Genomic DNA, 19,386 nt, shown 5'->3' on the forward strand with positions numbered 1-19,386 from the left:
CCTGTTCTCTTCAACTTATTTTCAGTTCAGTTTAGTTTAGTTCAGTTCAACTCCAATCAGTTCAGTTCAGTTCAGTTACTATCTTTCTTATCTCATAAAATATTCAGTTTACTTCAATTCAGCTCCAATCAGTTCAGTCCAGTTCAACTCAGTTCAATAAATCATAATAGACCCTTAATGTTGATGAATTTCTACAATTTGTCACAAAGTTATGCCTCTCAAACCATGCTTATATTTCTTTTACTCATCCTTTTATTTATTTTCAATATATCAATTTTACTTGTCCAAGACATGACAATAGGAGTTCAGCCTTTTCTCACACTATCATCCTTAACTATAGTCAAGTATCCCTCAATTTAACTAGTTAGGGTAATATCAATGTTGATATATGTCTACTATCTATAACCATATCACCTTTTTAACCATATAATAAAATGTCATCCAATCTGATGTACTTTACATACCATGTGTGATACATTTAGGACAAGATAATTGGGATAATGTTAATGTTAATATAATCTCAGTCTTTCCTTATAGTATCACCTTATCTTAACCATAGTTAAATATAAAGTACAGAATATATTTTAATCTAACCAATTACGAGTCAGCTTTCAAAAAAATAAAAAAATTACGAGTCAAGTGAGTAGAATAAAAGGACAAGGTGAAAGTGTTTGTTGGGATTTGATAGCAAGGGAAAAAAAAAACACTTGGGTGTTGTAGAGAAGAGAGAAACAACACAGACACTGGCTTTTAGGAGGAAGAAATAACTAAAGAAGCTTTGGAAACTGGTTTATTTAACGAGGTTTCTTTAAATAGAGAGAGAAAAAAAAAAAAAAGAGGAGAGAGAAAGTAAGAAATACAAGGAAGATTAAAAGGATGATGAAGATGGGGATTAAACAAGAGCGCGCGTAACAGTTTCTGCAACGCACCTCCATTGAATTAGGGGTGCTCTTTAATCCAATTTACTCTGATTAATTACTCAAAACCTCATTTAATTTTCATCTTTTTTTTTTTTTTTTTTTTTTTTTTTTTTTTTTATTATAAATCCCCATTTCACTTTCATCCTATTTTCTGGGAAGAATTTCAGTTTTTTGATAGCTTCTTCAATGGCGCGACGTCAAGCAGTTCCAGGTAATTTTCTGCAACTAAAACCCATAATTCTGCTAGTATTACTAATTTTATGGGTTTATTTGTTTTTAGTAATTTAATTTAATTTAATTTAATTTAATTTTGTGATTTTTAAAAAAATGGATGAAATTAAAAATAGGTGTGGGAAATGAAGCACTGTATAGAGAGCTATGGAGGGCATGTGCAGGGCCGCTGGTGGATGTTCCACAGCCAGGAGAGAGAGTGTTCTACTTTCCACAGGGTCACATGGAACAAGTACTTTTTTTTTTTCATCCTCCATTATTTTATTTTTACCTTTCTTATTCTTATCTTTTCTATTTCTATTTTTCATTTTAATAATTTGCATTAATTTTTTTTTAGAGTTATTTGGTTTTTGGGGTTGAATTATGAGTAATTTTTGGAGGTGGGTTTTGTGTGTTGGTTGTATGTAGTTGGAAGCAACAACAAACCAGGAATTGAATCAACAAATTCCACGTTTTAATTTGCCTTCTAAGATACTTTGTCAAGTTGTGAACATTGAACTAAAGGTATTTTTGCCTTTAATTTTTAGCTTTTTTTGGACATTATTGTTTGCTGGTATGAGACAGAAAGATTATTGATTGATTTCTTTTACTAGGCTGAGCCCGAAACAGATGAAGTTTATGCCCAGATTGCTTTAATTCCAGAAAAAGAGGTAAAGACTGTTTGATCATTAATAATTTAAGTGCTTGTATAGTGAGTATTGAAGGGTTTAATTTATGATGATGGTTGTATAATTTTGTGGATTATGGGTTGTTTGTCTATGTATTGTTGTAGCAAGATGAGTTTATAAGTTCTGATTCAAGTGTAAATGAGCCACCAAGGCCGAAAGTCCAGTCGTTTGTTAAGATATTAACTGCTTCGGATACTAGCACTCATGGAGGATTCTCGGTCCTTCGCAAGCATGCCAATGAATGCTTGCCTCCTTTGGTAATTACAACATTTTGACATAGGAGATTGTTTTGGGTTGTTTTGATATGGCTTGTGGCTGATTTTGCTCTTAAAATGATGTGTTAAGGATATGAGCCAGCCGACACCTACTCAGGAGCTTGTTGCAACGGATCTTCATGGATATGAGTGGCACTTTAAACACATATTTAGAGGTATTAACTAGGGATTCTTTTGCTTATTAAATTTTTTTCGTGTATTTGTGATCTACTCTATGTGTTGTTACTTGGACTCGAACTCATGTCAGACCCTTGTGCCCACATATTAGATTGCTGTTTTATCAGAATTTTGTCATTTTAGATTGCTGTTTTATTAGAATTTTGCCTTCTATTACATGAAGTGTCGGTAGCCATGTTGGAATGTTGAGAAATGATAATTCAACATGGGTACTTAAGGATTTAGAATGGGTGTACAACTTAAGTATTCGAGAATTTATGTACTGATATTGTTGTTCCTACTCAATTGCTTAGGTCAACCCCGTAGACACTTGCTGACGACTGGGTGGAGTACTTTTGTGACTTCTAAGCGTCTAGCTGCTGGAGATGCATTTGTTTTCTTAAGGTATCAAGGGGGTGGGCCTTTTTCTGGTTGTAAATTACTTGGGTAACTAAGGTGCATTTGTTTGTGACAGCTAAAAGCTCATCACTTACCATATATCATGTAGAGGTGATAATGGCGACCTAAGAGTTGGTGTTAGGCGGCTTGTCCGTCAACAAAGCCCTATGCCTCCATCCGTTATATCAAGCCAGAGTATGCATCTTGGGGTTCTGGCCACTGCTCGCCATGCTGTTAACACTTGTACTATGTTCACTGTTTACTACAAGCCAAGGTTGGATCCTTATCTTCAGAAAAGTGCTTGATAATTTTATTTTTATCATATGGCTATCTGATTTATTTTGTGTTTGCATTTTTTCACTTAGGTCTAGCCAGTTTATTGTTGGTGTCAACAAGTACCTTGAAGCTGTAAACCATAAATTCTCCATTGGCATGCGCTTTAACATGAAGTTTGAGGGAGATGACACACCTGAAAGAAGGTATACTCTGCTCTATGGTCTGTTGTTTATTGTTGGGCCTTGTTGATTTTGCTTGATATTCATCCAATTTCAAAATCTCCGTTTGATTAGGTTTACTGGCACCATTGTTGGGGTTGAAGATGTTTCTCCTCAGTGGTCAGGCTCTAAATGGCGGTCACTGAAGGTTGAATATAAACTAAGGATTGGCCAACTAAATCTTCAATCTTCTTTTTGTTGATGCTTGCTTCTCCATTTGTTTCATCTTTAGGTTCAATGGGATGAAGCTGCTGCATGTCACAGGCCAGATAAGGTTTCCCCTTGGGAAATAGAACCCTTTGTTGCTTCTATTCCTGCCAATCCATCTCCACCACTAGTATCAAAGACCAAGAGGTCTCGACCTAGTGATCTGTCCATATCCGGTGAGACTAACTTTTCTGTTCAATCTGATCATATTTTGCATGATTATGTGATTTTTTTTTTAATGATTTCAACTGAATAAAATTGTAGAAACTGCTGGCGGATCTCCCGTGTCAAACTTTTGGTATGTATCGGCCCATACCAATGATTTCAATAGTCCCAGAAATCAGCAAGATAATGCTTGGTCTCCTAATCATGCAAGAAATTCACCAAGATTCTTTGTCGACAAAAAGGATGATAGCAAAGCCCCATCAGTTCAGTCATGCTCAACACCCTCTGCATATTCTTATCTTGCTCCGTCTAGACTTAGACCTGATCACTCTGAGCAAGTGAACAATGGTGGAAAATCACCTGGAAGTTGCCGATTGTTTGGAATTGAGCTGAGAAACAACTCTCACGTAGTTCCTTCCCTGGAAAAGGTGACTGTTTGTCCTGAAAAATTGTCGAATGAGGCTAAACTTACAGAGACAGGTGCTGGAAAGGTTGATGAGGTTCAAAACACTGATGTGGAACCATTAAAAGAACAGAATCACGTTAACTCTGATGTATCTCAGGACGAGTCACTGACACTGACTAAGACATTTTCTCAATCTTCTACAAGGAGTAGAACTAAGGTAAAATGCATCTCATTTGACTTATATTGTCTTGTATGTAGAACTTCGCACTTATTGTATCATTGTAAGTTTGTGACTTGTTATTTCAACTAGGAGTGCCTTTTAATGTCTTGCAGCATTTAACATAATGCAAGATGCTCTCACCCCTTTAGCTCTTATACGAATAGGGTTTTTCTTTGTCAAAATGCGAATGTTCTACTGATTTATTGTGGTAATTTTTTGGTATAACCGGAAGGTACAAATGCAAGGCGTTGCTGTTGGTAGGGCAGTGGATTTGACAATACTAGAGGGATATGATGAACTTATATGTGAGCTCGAGAAGATGTTTGATATTAAGGGTGAACTTAAAACTAGAAATAAGTGGGCTGTTGTTTTCACTGATGATGAAGATGACATGATGCTTGTAGGCGATGATCCGTGGCAGTAAGTGAACCACAAATGTCCTCATAATCTGAAGATTCTTTACCATTGAAAACCACAATTTAAGTTAATTTTATTGACTCTTATGTAGGGAATTTTGCAAGATGGTGAGAAAGATTTTCATTTACTCAAGCGAGGAAGTGAAGAAATTGAGTTGCAAAAGCAGGCTGTCCTCACCATCAGTAGATGAAGGCACTGTTCTAAGTCTGGGGACAGAGGAATAACCTAAACTCTGAAGCTCACGATTGATGGGGATAGGTAATTATGTCTTCATTTTGAAGAGGGTAGGACTTAAAATGTGCTGGAACCCCTGTTAAGTTTTAGCTTAGTTGGTGCTTTTTGTTTATAACTTGCCTGATGACATGTTTGGTGTGCCTTTTGGATTTTCAGCTTGTAATATAAATGTGGGATGCCTGATGCCCTGAATGTTCTTTTGACATTTTGGCGAGTGGAAAACTTTAATTTAAACATGTTTATCGTCTAATTTCCCTGTAATAATATCTCAACTTTTAATCACCGAGAATCGAAAATGACAAAAATCAATATCCCATCAGCTTGAAAGAAAATATTTTCGTCCTTGTGGATCATGATTAATTGAAGATGTAGTTATGGAATGACTGTTTACGAATGACGTTTTGCATGCTGATTGTTTTTGATGTGTTCGGAGTATATGCAATGTTTGGTGTGCGAGAATTTTAGTGTCAACTAGAAATGGAATTCTAATAATAGCCACTAATAGTGGAGATTTTTTTTTGTTGAATAAAATTGGGGCAAGTACTTTTTCTTTTCAACTGACTAGTAAAAAAGGGTGTTTAAGGAGAGAGAGAGGAGAAATGTGTAGTGTTGCTTAGAAAAGCTGGGAAATCCAAGTGATAGAGACATCCAAGATATGAAATTTAGTAATTTCTGGTAATTTCTGGGATAGGATTGGAAAAGATGGAACTTCCCATGAATAATGCATTCAATTGTTTTCGAGCTGTCAATTTTGACTAAGCATTTATGTAGATGATTAGATGATATGGGGTGGTGCCCTAGATATAGGGACAATAAATTTATCTCCATGTCGATAAGACATTTTGTGATCATCTTATATTGTACGGAGTATATATTAGGCCTTTTGTAATCAAACAGGGGTAGAAAAAAAATCCGAGATTGAATGATTTCGTCAATCTTTAAAGAATTTGATAAGAGAACTAACATTGTCACATTAGTATAAAAATTTCTGATGATTGTAATTGGTGAAGTTTCAAGGTCAAATTGCATTTGAACACGCATACGCAAAGGAAATGATACCATCACAGTTTGTTAAGCATTTGACATAATCTAAAAGGAGGAAATGATTCCATGAATTTTGGGAGAATAAATAAAGACACAAATGTATGGTTGATTGGATATTTCATATTTGTATTACATGGGACAAAAAAATAGACATTTGGGTATGAATGAATGAATGAATTCAAACATAGGAAGTTGCATGACATGGATGTACCTTTGATGGGTTTTGTACGGATAAGATAATAATCATAACACACTTTGAATTAAAAAAAAAATATAATTATAATACTCATCTTTATCTCTTTGAAAGTAAATCTCAATATACTTTTGTCTCAATTTATTTACTTCTTCTGCATAAAATTATATTTGAATGATTATAGGGTAATTAAATTAAAGCACACAAAGTATTATTATACTCTACGTAAATAAACAGAGAACGTAATATTTTATTATATCATACTCCGTAATATTTCAAACATAAAGGGTTGGTTCTTTGGACTGATTTGCATTTGAAAAAAAAAAAAAAAAAAAAAAAGTAAAAATGGCAAGAAATTAGCTAAAGTAGAAGTTAGGGAAAAGGGAAGTAGATGAATGTGAGAGAGTCTATTTTGAGGGTATTGGTAAATGGTAACAGAAAAACATGGTTAAGTAGTGGAGGCGCAAATGAGGTAATGAAAAAGATGGAGCAACAGTTGCAACAGTTGCTTGGCACTTGCAATAAAGAGCAATAGGAAACACTTTGGCATGGAGCTCAATGTGGTTTCTTCCTTTTCAAAGCCAGCAAATCGCAAACCCATTCATGGTCAAATCTCCCCCCACTTCAACCTACTAGTCAATATTAGTCATCATTTAGATAATAATACATCTTGAATTAGTCAAAAACAAAAATTTCTAAGGCTAAGCTAAAGAGTAATTTCTTATGGAGTATTATTTTAATCCCAATGGTTAAAAGAAAGATTATGAATGCGTAGAACTATATTAGGGGGCGTTTGGTTCAAACAATGGTATGGATTTGGAATGAGGAATGAAGCCTTGGTGATATGGTGTTCGAACTGGATACTTGATTTCATGTGTTTGGTTTTTATCTAGGAATAACAGTTTTCCTTTTAATTTTAAACCTAAATGTATGGGTATGAGCCATACCCACCTCCTCCTTTGGGTTTCAAAAACTCATACCTTGGAGGTTTGAGGTATGGATTTGAAATATGAAATTTCTAGAAACAAACACAAAGTATGGATTTTAGTCATTACAAATCCATACCTTATACCTAATATGCTTGAACCAAACACCCCTAAAATCTGTTATCTATTTGAGTGTTTTATTTCGATAAAAAGGAAAATAAGTAAGGTAACCTCATAGCAATGATAGCATGCACGTAGTAAATACAGTAAGAAGGAAGAGATAAATAAGATAATCATGGAATTTATCACCTAAACTAGAGAGAGTTTCTTTGAAGTCATGGGCAATTATACTTCTATAGTGAGTTTTAAATTTTAACCATGTAAAAAAAAAAAAAAAAAAAAAAAAAAAAGCATTTGGTTGGTAAAAGAAAAGGTGAAAATCCATTCGGAATTGTACTTCTTTCAAGTAATACTACTACAAATAAATTGGGTTTTCAACCAACTTTCCCTAGAAAAGCAGGGCTTCTGGCATGAAGTTCTACGGAATATAGGCTATTTGTCTACCACCAAATACCAACCCAATAATTTGGAACAATTTATTTTCTTGGGCATGCACTAATGTTAAATATTGAGAATTTGACTGTTCCATTAAAAACCTTTTAAAGTTATTGTAAATTGGGCTGTTTATTAAATATAAAGGCTCAATTACCTTTTGTTATTTGTTAAGCTGGTCAGTTGTGGTGACATGCAATCAAAATTAAAATGTACGGAGTATAATTGTTATGTTGTTTGCGAATATTGACACTAACTTGACATTAAAAAAAAAAAAAATAGCCATCAAGTTAGCCGTCTCCAATGGGTGGTTTAATTATGTATCTACATGACTAAATATGGTAGTAGTTGGTTGGAAAATACATTCACAATCCTCCTTAAACAAAACTTTATAAATGTTCAATCATTTTCTCACTCATGAAAAACATTGAAAATTCATTAATGGGGTGCTAGTTATATGTACAAATGGCAGATCATGATTATATGCTACCCAACAAACTATACTACACAATTAATTAATCAAGTCATACGTATTTTATTAGTCCAAATTGTCTCTATTATGTGGAATCCATTCTAGTATAGCATGATTAGATACTTAAAAAATAAAAAGTTAAAGAAGAAATAATAAAAATTTTAAAATAATTCTGCACAGGTTAACCGTGGTCCTTAAATGGGCCTTAAGGCCCACATAAGGATCCATATGATTTGGGCCATCATTAGGAAAAATAATCTAAGAGAAGGACAAGATATTATATGGAAGAGAAAGTTGCATTTCTATGTAGAGTGTAAACCAATAGTACTTTACATTACATGCTATATACTTTATGATATGTTTTTTTTTTAAAAAAAAATTATAATAAAATAAAGATAGGGAAAATATTAGCCGTCGGATGAGTTATAGCATCCAATGATTAGGATTATGTTGTAATTGGGTTGTTCAAATAATGATGGGTCATACACTCATACTCTTTTTGTTCCTAAGAGTTTGATTCGCTTATTGTAAACTTTGATTATAGGAATGTATGGAAAAAGTGTGAGTGTGAGAAAGGAAGTGAACTAAATTACTAAATAAGATAAAAGGGGTAAATCGTGGGTGAGTGTACAAAAAAAAGAGAGGAGATCAAGTAAGTGAAAGAGTATAAAAAAGATGTAAAAAGTATAGGGATAAGGGGTAAAACAGCAAAAGAAAGTAATGGTTTAAAACGAAATTAAGACGAATTTTTCAGAAATTGATGAACTGATGAAATATGTATCCACGAATTTTTCAAAAGAAAAAGGTAAGATAAGAAAATAGACCCTTCTCGGGCCATCCCAAGTTCCTAACCCATATACTTGGATGACCCGTTGACCCAATGGTTATACCTTTACCTTAAAGATGCTTTGGGCCTTTTGAGTAGTTTTATCCATTCCTACACACCGCATAGCACTATAATCACTAATGTAAAGTGCAAAACATACAAAATCCAAAAGGTTCATCCCTCCTCCTTTGCTTCACATGGAGTAATAAAGCTAAAGATCCTTACCTTTATGATAAAATATGGGTGTTGTCCCACGTGTTCATGTCGGAGAAGAGTCATATAAACATAATTATATTTATTCCTCACATAATAGAGAGAAGTAAGAATGTAATTTAGGGGGACGGAGGGAGTAGCAAAATCATGAGATGAACCGTTAAATAAATATTTATATAGTATAAGTTATCTTTAACTATAATTCAATAAAACAATAAAACACACATACGGTATTTAAAAAAAAAAAAAAAGAACGGATAAAATATATGAGTATAAATTTGATATATCATTGTCGACAATTAGGACTCTCTTTAAGCTATTTTATTAATATGCTTTTAATGGTTCCAGGCCAGGAGAGTAAATTATGTGGACTGAGGGCTTGAAAGTAGCCCAATCTTTCGGAGTTTTATACTTGGGCTTGAACAAAACTTTCATTTGGATTGCTAAATACCGCCAACATTTTTACAAACCGCCAACAATAGTGATGAAGAGACAAAATCACCCTTACTCATTTCCCACTTTGCTTTCTCTCTCCTAAGTCCATCAAGTCTCAAACTCAACCGTCAACCACCACAATAGCAACCACCCATGCCACCACTACCCACGCTGCCATGACCACCATCACCCACGCCTCCATGACCACGACCATCCACCATCACCGCCCACAACCACCAGATTTTAGTTTGTGTTGCCGGAACCACCAATTCACGAACAACAGTCAACAATCAACGTTAAAAATGAAGACCCACCACCTTTGCTCCTCGTCTGGTCGGCGGTGGTGTTTTATATCCCAGCTAACAGCACAATCGGCGTGCAAAATCGATCAACCGGGATGGCAACCGATTTCCAGCGCCGGTTGACCACGGTAACCGGCGTCCAAAATCGATTACTGTACCGGGTGATCAGTTTTGCACGTCGGTTGACCACGATAATCGACGTCCAAAACCGGTTACCGTGGTGCTTTGGTTTTGCGTGAGCGTCGGAAATTATTGAAGAAAAAAAAGAAAGGAGAATATTGGGGACGAATTGTTTTGCCGACCACCGTGATGCCTCCTCCAGTCATCAGCGTTGCTACCCTTCCACCTTCGATGTATGGCTGCTGCTTCCCTTCACCTCCAACATACAGCCGCTGTTGTGGTTGATGGTGGTTGGGAAATGGTGGTTGTGGCCCTTATGGGTGATGAGAGAGAAAACAATAAAAGAGAAAGAAGATGGGTGGGGGGTATAGTAAGGGTATTGATGTCCATTCACCTTAAATGTTGGCGGTTTTGATAAAAATTATTGGCGGTATTTAACACCCCCTAATTTAATCAAATTGTACTCTACTGATTACTGAATATATGCTCCTTTTTCTCGCTATTATTAATTCAGATCATTTGTGTCCATATATCTTTGTTTTAATTAATTAAAAAGTAAGGAATTTAATTAAATTATGGAGGCTTTTTTTTTTTTTTTTTTTTTAATTTTTTTGAGGCCAAACGAGCGGAATTTAATTAAATTATGGAGGCTATCTTTATTCTTTTCATTTTTGTAAAGAATTAAAGTGAGTCAATTAATTCATTGACTAATTTTTTCAATTAAATGAAGACTCTAAAGTGGATGGAAGAGTCAGGAAACTGACCTACCCAAATCAATAAGGTTCATGCAGATTTAATATGAATGGTTTTATAAAATGGATTATTTACTAGCCCTCCTCCTACGTATGGCGTAGTTCATGCAAGACCCTACCAATCAAGGATTTTTGTTACCCCTAACTTAAATACGAAATATTATGTGTATTACGATAATAAGCTTATCTAAAATTAGATGTGTTATACACTAGGATTGATCACGAATTAAACTTATCACATAAGTCGAAATTAAGCTCACAAGTTATAATATCCGTTTTCATTTGTTGCATTTTTAAATTTGTAAATGTTTGTTTTATGATCCCTCAATCATGAACATAATTGGTATTTATTTAATTAGTTAAAATTGTATCCTATGTCCTAATCACATTAATTAGCCAAAGTCATCCTCGACCTTGAGGGTGAGTCTACAACATGCACGTCATTACGTGCATTTCAAGAACAGAACTAAGTGTCTGTCATTTTAGCGTCATGACTTGGGACCTTATCGTTTTTCATATACACTTCTTGTACTTTTATACACCACTAACATAGACCTCTAAGTCCTCAGCTCTATAGTTTAACGTTACACGTATGTGGATCGGAGGACAAAATATTGACTAATACTTGTATTTTGCAATTTCAGAAATGAAATATTTGTAAGTATAATAGATACTTATATGAAACATGGGACAAACTATGCATCAAGCTAAGGCTACTCCATATATTTCTTATGTATTTGGGTCGGGATGATTGTTTTATAATATAAGAAGTACTCCGTATAAAAGTGACTAAATATAACTTCACTATTATTACAGTTATATATTATCTACACTTTTATACGTTAAAAACGTTTCTAAGCGGAATATGTGCCACGTAGCACCCTTCACACATTAGATATATACCACATCAATAAAAATGCTTATCACAAGGTTTGAACACAAGACCAATAAGAATTAAACTAATGTTCTAATTATCTTTGCTATCGTTTAATTATATTTCATATTCAATTAAAAAATATACTAAATACTTCGTATTTAACATCAATTTGAGAGCACTTAGTTATTATTGTTTACTCTTATTTTAATTATAGAGTTTATGTTTTATAGGTCATATATTTCTTATGTATTTAGGTCAAATAATATTTGTTGATATTCAAAACAAAACCTGGTGCATCGCCCGGAACACACACTAATTGCCTATTAAATGTGTATGTCAGTGATAATATATTGATAAATCGATGTGATAGGAAAAACCCAACTTGTTAGGCAATTGACTTTTTCGATCAGAAGTTTAGTTTATCCTGTTTTGCATCTACAAGAAAAGTACAAGATGATTAATATATAGTTATGAATTTATGATGGTCAATCATACACTGCTTTAGCTACCACCTTTAACCAAAAAAAAAAAAAAAAAAGGTACGATGCTTTCTTCTTCAGTAAAGGTGGAAAAAAAAATGAAATGCATGAATATGTTGGGTGCCAAATTGGTCCAAATCTTTGTTAGCTCTCATTTTCACTTTTTAATTACGCGTCAAACAACATTTAAGCTCTCACTAAATTTTCCACTTTTTATTTTTATTTTTTATTTTATTTTATTTTATTTTTATTTTTTATTTTATTTTTATTTTTTATTTTATCTTGTAATATTAATAAAGTAGCTTTGATTTTGACTATTTATACAATACTTTACCGACAATAAAGGTGAATCAATATTATCAACACCCCTCTCTAGCTCAAATATACCATTGATTTTCTGATTATTATATAACAATGTTAAATTATGATCAACTTTCAATTGTTTAAACGCTTACAGTTTTTCAATTTCAGTCATTAGTTACCAAAACTTACTAAATTGGATTTTCCAAAGTTAAATTCATGTTCTCTTGGTGATCTAGGGTACTTGTTTAGCAGATTTAACTTTGTAATCAACTTGTGTACTTTTAATTTTAGTGTTAATGATTCCTCTGTATATACTCCGTCTGTCACTTAATATTCCTCTATATATAATCTAATTGTTCATGCTCAAATGATCAGTTTAGGGTTTAGCTTCATCTTTTCCATCAAAAAAGACTTCATTATTATTATCAATTGTAAGCAACCATAATCAACAGTAGGGGTAATATTGTGTGGATATAAACACCAATATACTCCATGTATTGTGTGTAAATGAACGTACAATCCATGTAATCCATCCATCAACAATATGTAGATTACAACCTTCAATTTTTGGATGATTTTCGACCTTTTTGGGCTAAAAAAGAAAGTAGGTTGTGGTGCTTTTTATGGATCTCACAAAACCCCTAAAAGATATATAAATTAGATGGTTGGAACCATCTATTTTACTTTTAAACTATCGTATTAGCTAGCTATGAACATGTCTCCCTCAATATACCTAAGGATACCATGGGCCTTTATGTGATTGACTAATGCCTCATTGCATATGTTTACTTGAGCAGCAACACTTAGCGCCGACCTTACTTGGCTTACATTGGTTTGGATACATAGCCAAAATGAAAAATATGAGTATACCCCCTCCGTTTCTTAATAAATGCTTCATTAACACTTTTTGCACTATTCTCATAATCTACTTTGACTAATGTTTGTGATTTCAACATGCTAGTTGACCTCGTCTCAAATCTCAATGAATAGAGTATTTATTTACAATTATTATACTCCCTCCGTCCCCAAAACTTCGACCCTTTTGGCCTAATTTTAGTCCCAAAATGATTGACTCATTTGCATTAAAATACCCACCAATTTACAACAATATTTGTGCAAAATTAACTTCCCCATATAAAATTTTGTTTTTTCATGTATTTTTAATACTTTATTTCTCTACTTTTTTACAAACTCTATGTAAATTTATCTTTCCAATATATTTTTATTTCTTTTAAGTTTCTTAATAACCGCGATATCACCCCAAAAGGGTCGAAGTTTTGGAGACGGAGGGAGTAATTCATACTTATTGATAATTAAGATATTATTAGTCAAAGATTTGCATTAGTCTAGATTGAAGATTCTACAGTGGTTGTTTTAAAAATGACGCCACAATTTTTATAACTGAACGCTTATTAAAATACGGATTACCAAATACACATGACATTTGACTTTTTTTTTTTTTTTTTTTTTTTCCCTAAAACACCTTAGTGTGAAATTATGCATGATATATTCCCAAAGAAAATTTCTTTCTACAAACGCGGAATCATTTTAACAAAAAAAAAAACACTCTCAATAATCAAAACTTATATTTATACGGAGTATAACTTTAAAATAGTTTTATACAATTTCCTAATTTCCCCACCTCTTTCCCAAAAGAAAAAAAGGGACAATGAATTAAAAGCCCGTCAAAGAAGACAAAAAACACCCCCTTCTCAAATATAATGTCACACTCATTCATACTCACATTTTTCTTCAACCCAAAATACACACTAACTCAAACAAACTCATCCCTCACTTTTCTCTTCACTTCTCTTCTTCTTCTTCTTCTTCTTCCTCAACTTTGTATTATCTCTCTCTTCAAAAAATCATGGAATTTGAAGAAGCAGAAACAAATACAACAATTCCAAAACTACCCTTATACTCACTAAAAAACCAAAAACAACGTTATTCAGGAAATCTGACATCACCCTTACATACATCAGCTTCAGTACCCTTCAAATGGGAGGAACATCCTGGAAAACCCTTACCTTGTCTTACCCTTGCTCTTCCGTCAGCCGTGACTAACACCGTTAAGTCCTTAGAATTACCTCCTAGGTTACTCAATGAATCCAAATTTACCAAAACACCCTCCCCTACTACTGTCCTTGAAGGTCCTTATAGTAATTTCACTTCTGCTGTCGGAAAATCTTCATCTTTTAGGTTTCTTAGGAAAAGACAAGGCTCTTTTGATGGTACCCTTAGTTTGTGGGGTAGTCGAGGAAGTAGCCCTGAAAGAGGGTTACTTGGGACTATTGTTCTTAGTCGAAGTGGGAGTAGTAGGAGAGAGAATAAGGGGTTGTTTGGTTCTTGGAAAAAAAAGGATTTGAAGAGTAGTAATAGTAAAACTAGTGAAGTTGTCAATGAGGGTAATTTCGTCTTTCCAACTTTGGTTTCTGATGATGATGGTGTTACTAGTACTTCTACTGGCTGTGACGGTAACGGTAACGGCGACGGTGACGGTGAAGGTGGTGGAACATTTGTTAAGGTAACAAAGATGAGTAGTAAGAAGACCAATTTCTTGGGTTTATCACAAAATAAGTCTCATTTTTGGGTAAGTTTTTATGTTTTTTTTTTTTTTTAATCTTTAATTGTTTATGTTTGAATTAGTAATGAATTTGACTAAAAAAAAGGTGAGAAATTTTGATTTTTGTGTGTGTGTTTTTTATTTATTTATTGGAGTTATCAAAGTTGTCAGAAATGTGTTTGTCATGCTGTATAATCTAGGAATACTCTGTCTTAGAATTGAAAAGTGGATAAAAATATCTTACATTCTTACTGTATTTGTTAGGCACTCCCATTTTCAAAGTTTGTCGTGTAAAATTTTCAATTTTCAATTTCAATCATAATAAATTATAAAAATTTAATAGTTTAAAAAATGTATTGTGAGACAAATTTAACATAAATCATTGATGATGATCTAAAATTCTAAATAAAATTCATGAATGGTGTACGAGTTAAAGTGTTGCCAGGACAGAAATTCGGAACAAGTATCTTGACTTTGAAATTTCATATACTTACAAAAACTTAGTAAAAGTCAGAAAAGATGGAAAGTAGGGAGTATGGTGATTGGATGTTTATAGGATCCTAAGTTCCTAACCACCATATGTGTGGCACCTGCTCTGAGTTCAATGATAGAGCTGAACTGCAGAATCACTAGATATAGAAGTTCCCATTAAATTAAGGGTTTCATTAGTCAAACACTCAACAATTTAAAGAAAACGAGTTTGACTATTAGACTAACAGAGTAACAGTTAGGCCATTAATAAAGGCGTAGTTTTAAAAATGGTTTTAATTCGAGTCTAACTATAATTAATAAGAGTGCTTATTAAATTATTAAAATGTTTCACTTCCTATTAGTTGTCTAACTACTTTTTTCAACGAGTAGAGTTAAAAGTACTTTCTGAATTAAACAGCCTTAAGTGAAGTGTATGAATTAAACTCAAAGGATGACTATAGTTCATGCTTCTCACAATAAATAAAGATGATGTTGGAAACAATGTAGGATATTCAATTGTAAGTATTTGATATGGAACTTTATTTCAGAATGTATATTCTGTCTGTCTCCTTCAATGTTTGGACCATAGGCCAAAAATACATGTAAATATACATAAAAGTATAATTTTTGGGACCAAAGATATTTGAATTGGAAAAAGCAGTGCGTTTGATATATTTTGAATTTAAGCTAGACCTTTATGTTTTGGCCTTCTAAAGAGTTAGCAACCCTTCTTTTGTGTCTGAAGTTCAGGACATCAATACTTGCTTAGAGTACACATAATTTCCAACTATTTTGGGACATATAACTAGGAATTTTTATTAATTTTTTGACAAAAATTACTAGATCATAGTACCACTGTAATAATTGCTTTAGGTATGAAGATATCAACAAAATAATTTTACTCACTCCATTACTACATTGGGCAATAAAATATCTAGTATTTATGTTGATTTGTTAAGAGTTTCTCTAAACTAAATCAGGGAACAATTTAGGATTAGATTGAACATCCAAAATTAGATCAGATCAAATGATTCAACGATTTCAACCACAGAGATAAGTAGAAATTATAGTACGAGTGCCCATAATCCTGTTCTATAGAGTCGGTCAATTTTGTACAAGTGTTGGATACGAGTACATATATAAATGATCTACCCGTAATATTAGTAACATAATTTCAACCAGGTACAAGAGATCAGTATAAACATTGTACAAGGGCATTCTCTTGTTACATTTCATATCCAAAACTAAGATATATTAAGAGAATTTTATTTATGTGGAGCCTAGGAAGTGTAAATTAATATCATGTTCCTTAATGAAAGATAAGTCATTGATTACTACTACCTCTCTTATTGAGTGGGTGGGTGGGAGGGTGGTAGAGGTTAATTACCACAGTAAGTGAGAAAGAGAAATGAGTAATAATAATAAACTTTCAGGAGTCCATTATCACTTGATAAAGACACATAACTGTGCTTCGTTTAGAGGTCATTGCTAACAACCCCTCTTTTTTTAATTTCCAATTTGGAAATCTAAACAACCAACAAAATGACAATCAACAAACTTGCCATTGTAAACAGTCCACACCATTAAATACTGTAAGGATATATGCTTATTTTTGCTATATTGTCCAGTCCAATCATTATCAAGGTTGGTTGATGGTCCTAATTCTTAAGAAAATCATACCTTAAACGTGCTGGGGTCATAATGCATTTAATCTTTTCTATTTATAGGAATTGGCGCATTGATTACTGATAAACTCGAATTACATTAGCGCAGTAGTAATCAAAGATCTCATCATGACAACTTTATCTAAAAGATGGGTAAAATCGTCCAATCTCTGTATCATAGTATGATAAGTTGATAACTCTTATTACATCTTTGCATATGCGAGTTATATCAAAATATGTTTTGGAGATTGGATGTTTTTGCTCATCTTTGAGATCCAGTTATCATGCTTGTGATTATTTCTCATATAATTTGTAAAACTCGATTAAACAAGTGCATAAATTATTATTCTTTGCCACCCACTAAATATATTGTAGGGTCATCAATCTTGTCTTTGGCTAATATCATGTGCAAGCATTGATTTGATGTGATTAGTATTAATCCAAGAAAGGTTGCTAATATTGCCTTGGTTAGTCTCCTAGTATGACTTTTTCTAGGGAGCTAAAAAAGGATACGTCGATTTGTGTGATGTAGCACCAAATTGGAGCATAGGGTCCGTATTAATGGCCCTACAATAACATCATCACACTGTCACACTCAATAGATTATTTTAGAGCCTACTGATTTTGTTTTAGGTTACAACTACTAATTCTAATCATACTCTATAATCACTCATGAGTAGGTCTTAATGATGTTTCTGTTTTGTCATTATTGAAGATCTACCTCTATTTTCTTGCACTTTAATCTATAAAAATATCATATCAAGAACAACAATTATAAAAATATACCTTCTAGATATTTTCTTTGATGTTACTTTTAACACAAAAAAATAAACAAAAGAGAAGAGAGAATCCCTCTAATAAAAGTTAGAGAGTACTAAGAACAACCTAATGAGGATCAAACCCTTGTCATATTAAAGGGCAAAATCAAAGGTTCAACCAAGAGTATTAATTAAGTAATTAAAAAAAATGGAGATTTTCATTAAGAGTTCTTTGGCAAGAGAAATTATGAGAAAGTGTATAGTTTACTGATTTAGAAAGTGATAGAAATGTGCTTCAAACAAATACGAGAAAGTATTTTCAGATAAGAAAGATTACATTAAGAAGCCCTCCTCTGGATAGATAAATATACCTATTAAATTGAGTATATGTTAGTTAAGTATACTACTCGTAGTATTTTAATTAAAAAGGTGCATATACTGTGTATTAATAAATGTACTGAAAAGTAAGAAACTCTTGTGCAGGCTGCTATATATGGGGCTTTCAAGCAAGTAATACCCAGCCCCAGGAGGAGTACGAAGTGGAAGAAAGATGCCTGGTAAACCCAACACATCTCCATCTTTTGGCAGTAACAAGTCTCTATCGGTTTGCTACCAACCCAAATGCCTGTGACAAAACCATCTGCTCCATACCCCTCTTCTTATTAAAGCTCTCTCGCGATCTCTCTTTTTCGCTCCCTTTGATGAAAACGACTCGAATTGTTGAATATTCAAGGCTGTTAACACGAAAATTTTATCTTTTTCTGCAGTATTTGTGATAGTATTGGAGAACATACAGTTAGAACTCTTAGAAGTTACTGAGTATGTTATTTACATGTTATGCTTGATTTGCGTTTCAACTTGTAAATTTTACTGTTCCTTGTAAATTAGTACTGTATAAGGACATTAGTAGTCTGTACCTCAATAAGGAGATATCATGAAGTTGAAATTTTAACTAAATTTCTGATTTCTCTCTTTCTTCTAGCTTGATGTTAGCTCTTGGCATTCTTGCACTATTAACAAACCGGATTACAGTAGGTATGATAGGATTGCAATATTTGCGAACATAGTTTAGTTGGTAAGGTCTTTGGATTAAATCGCATTAACACCACCACTTAGGGGTGTTCAAATCCGGGTACCCGGGTTTTCGGGTACCCGAAAATCCGGGTACCCGGGTTTTCGGGTACTTGATAGCTTGTCCCATGTCCCGACCCGAATAATCCGGGTACCCGGGTTTCGGGTACCCGGATTATTCGGGTCGGGACATGGGTACCCGGATCTTTTTTTCTTTTTTTTTTAAATTAACTTTTTACTTAATATTATGTATTTAACTATTTATCCTTGCTGTAATTTAATTTATTTTAATAAAAAACCTGCTGCATTTTTTTTGTAATTCAAGATTTTCAGATTTTATTTTTTGTAAAAACCTGCTTTATTTTTATTTTTTTTTTGTTAAAACCTGCTGCCTATTATAAGAAACCTGCTGCACTTTTTTAATTTTGTAAAAATCTGCATGAACATATTCAAATACATGTCTTAACATAATTAAAGTACTAATTAAAAGCTAAAGTTTAGGGAAAGTAATTAGTTACATAATTCCAAACTCACAAATTACAAAGTACAATAATAGAACAAAGCCACAATGCA

At 33.3% G+C, this 19,386-nt stretch overlaps 2 protein-coding genes across 3 annotated transcripts; both read left to right on the forward strand.

Moving 5' to 3' along the window:
• The first annotated feature begins 666 nt into the window (after positions 1–666).
• On the forward strand, positions 667–5,032 carry LOC145586872 (auxin response factor 18-like). Of its 2 annotated transcripts, XM_081643831.1 has the most exons (15): positions 667–945; positions 1,088–1,131; positions 1,268–1,383; positions 1,560–1,655; positions 1,745–1,801; positions 1,924–2,076; positions 2,165–2,249; positions 2,565–2,655; positions 2,759–2,923; positions 3,015–3,128; positions 3,219–3,291; positions 3,376–3,526; positions 3,615–4,138; positions 4,374–4,561; positions 4,650–5,032. In XM_081643831.1, exons 2-15 carry the CDS (start codon positions 1,107–1,109, stop codon positions 4,780–4,782), a joined length of 1,971 nt encoding a protein of 656 aa, XP_081499957.1. In that variant the 5' UTR covers positions 667–945; positions 1,088–1,106; the 3' UTR covers positions 4,783–5,032. The 2 variants fall into 2 exon arrangements, with proteins under 2 accessions (XP_081499957.1, XP_081499956.1); XM_081643830.1 differs by having other exon boundaries at positions 667–1,131.
• Positions 5,033–13,992: 8,960 nt separating this feature from the next.
• Positions 13,993–18,723, forward strand: LOC145585801 (uncharacterized protein At4g00950-like). Its single transcript, XM_081642514.1, has 2 exons — positions 13,993–14,876; positions 18,226–18,723. The coding sequence occupies exons 1-2, from the start codon at positions 14,154–14,156 to the stop codon at positions 18,301–18,303; spliced, it is 801 nt and encodes a 266-aa protein (XP_081498640.1). The 5' UTR covers positions 13,993–14,153; the 3' UTR covers positions 18,304–18,723.
• Positions 18,724–19,386: the final 663 nt, after the last annotated feature.

Source organism: Chenopodium album, chromosome 16 (assembly GCF_948465745.1).
Source record: "Chenopodium album chromosome 16, dcCheAlbu1.1, whole genome shotgun sequence".
Classification (NCBI taxonomy): Eukaryota; Viridiplantae; Streptophyta; class Magnoliopsida; order Caryophyllales; family Amaranthaceae; genus Chenopodium; species Chenopodium album.

Bases quoted from the DNA above. Each gene is read 5' to 3' on its own strand.
- LOC145586872 (XM_081643830.1), top strand. From the start codon at position 1,107: ATGGCGCGACGTCAAGCAGTTCCAG. The intron at 1,802-1,923 runs GTAAAGACTGTT...GTATTGTTGTAG, and splicing joins CTTTAATTCCAGAAAAAGAG to CAAGATGAGTTTATAAGTTC. The intron at 3,527-3,614 runs GTGAGACTAACT...ATAAAATTGTAG, and splicing joins TAGTGATCTGTCCATATCCG to AAACTGCTGGCGGATCTCCC.
- LOC145585801 (XM_081642514.1), top strand. From the start codon at position 14,154: ATGGAATTTGAAGAAGCAGAAACAAATACAACAATTCCAAAACTACCC. The intron at 14,877-18,225 runs GTAAGTTTTTAT...ACTCTTGTGCAG, and splicing joins AAAATAAGTCTCATTTTTGG to GCTGCTATATATGGGGCTTT.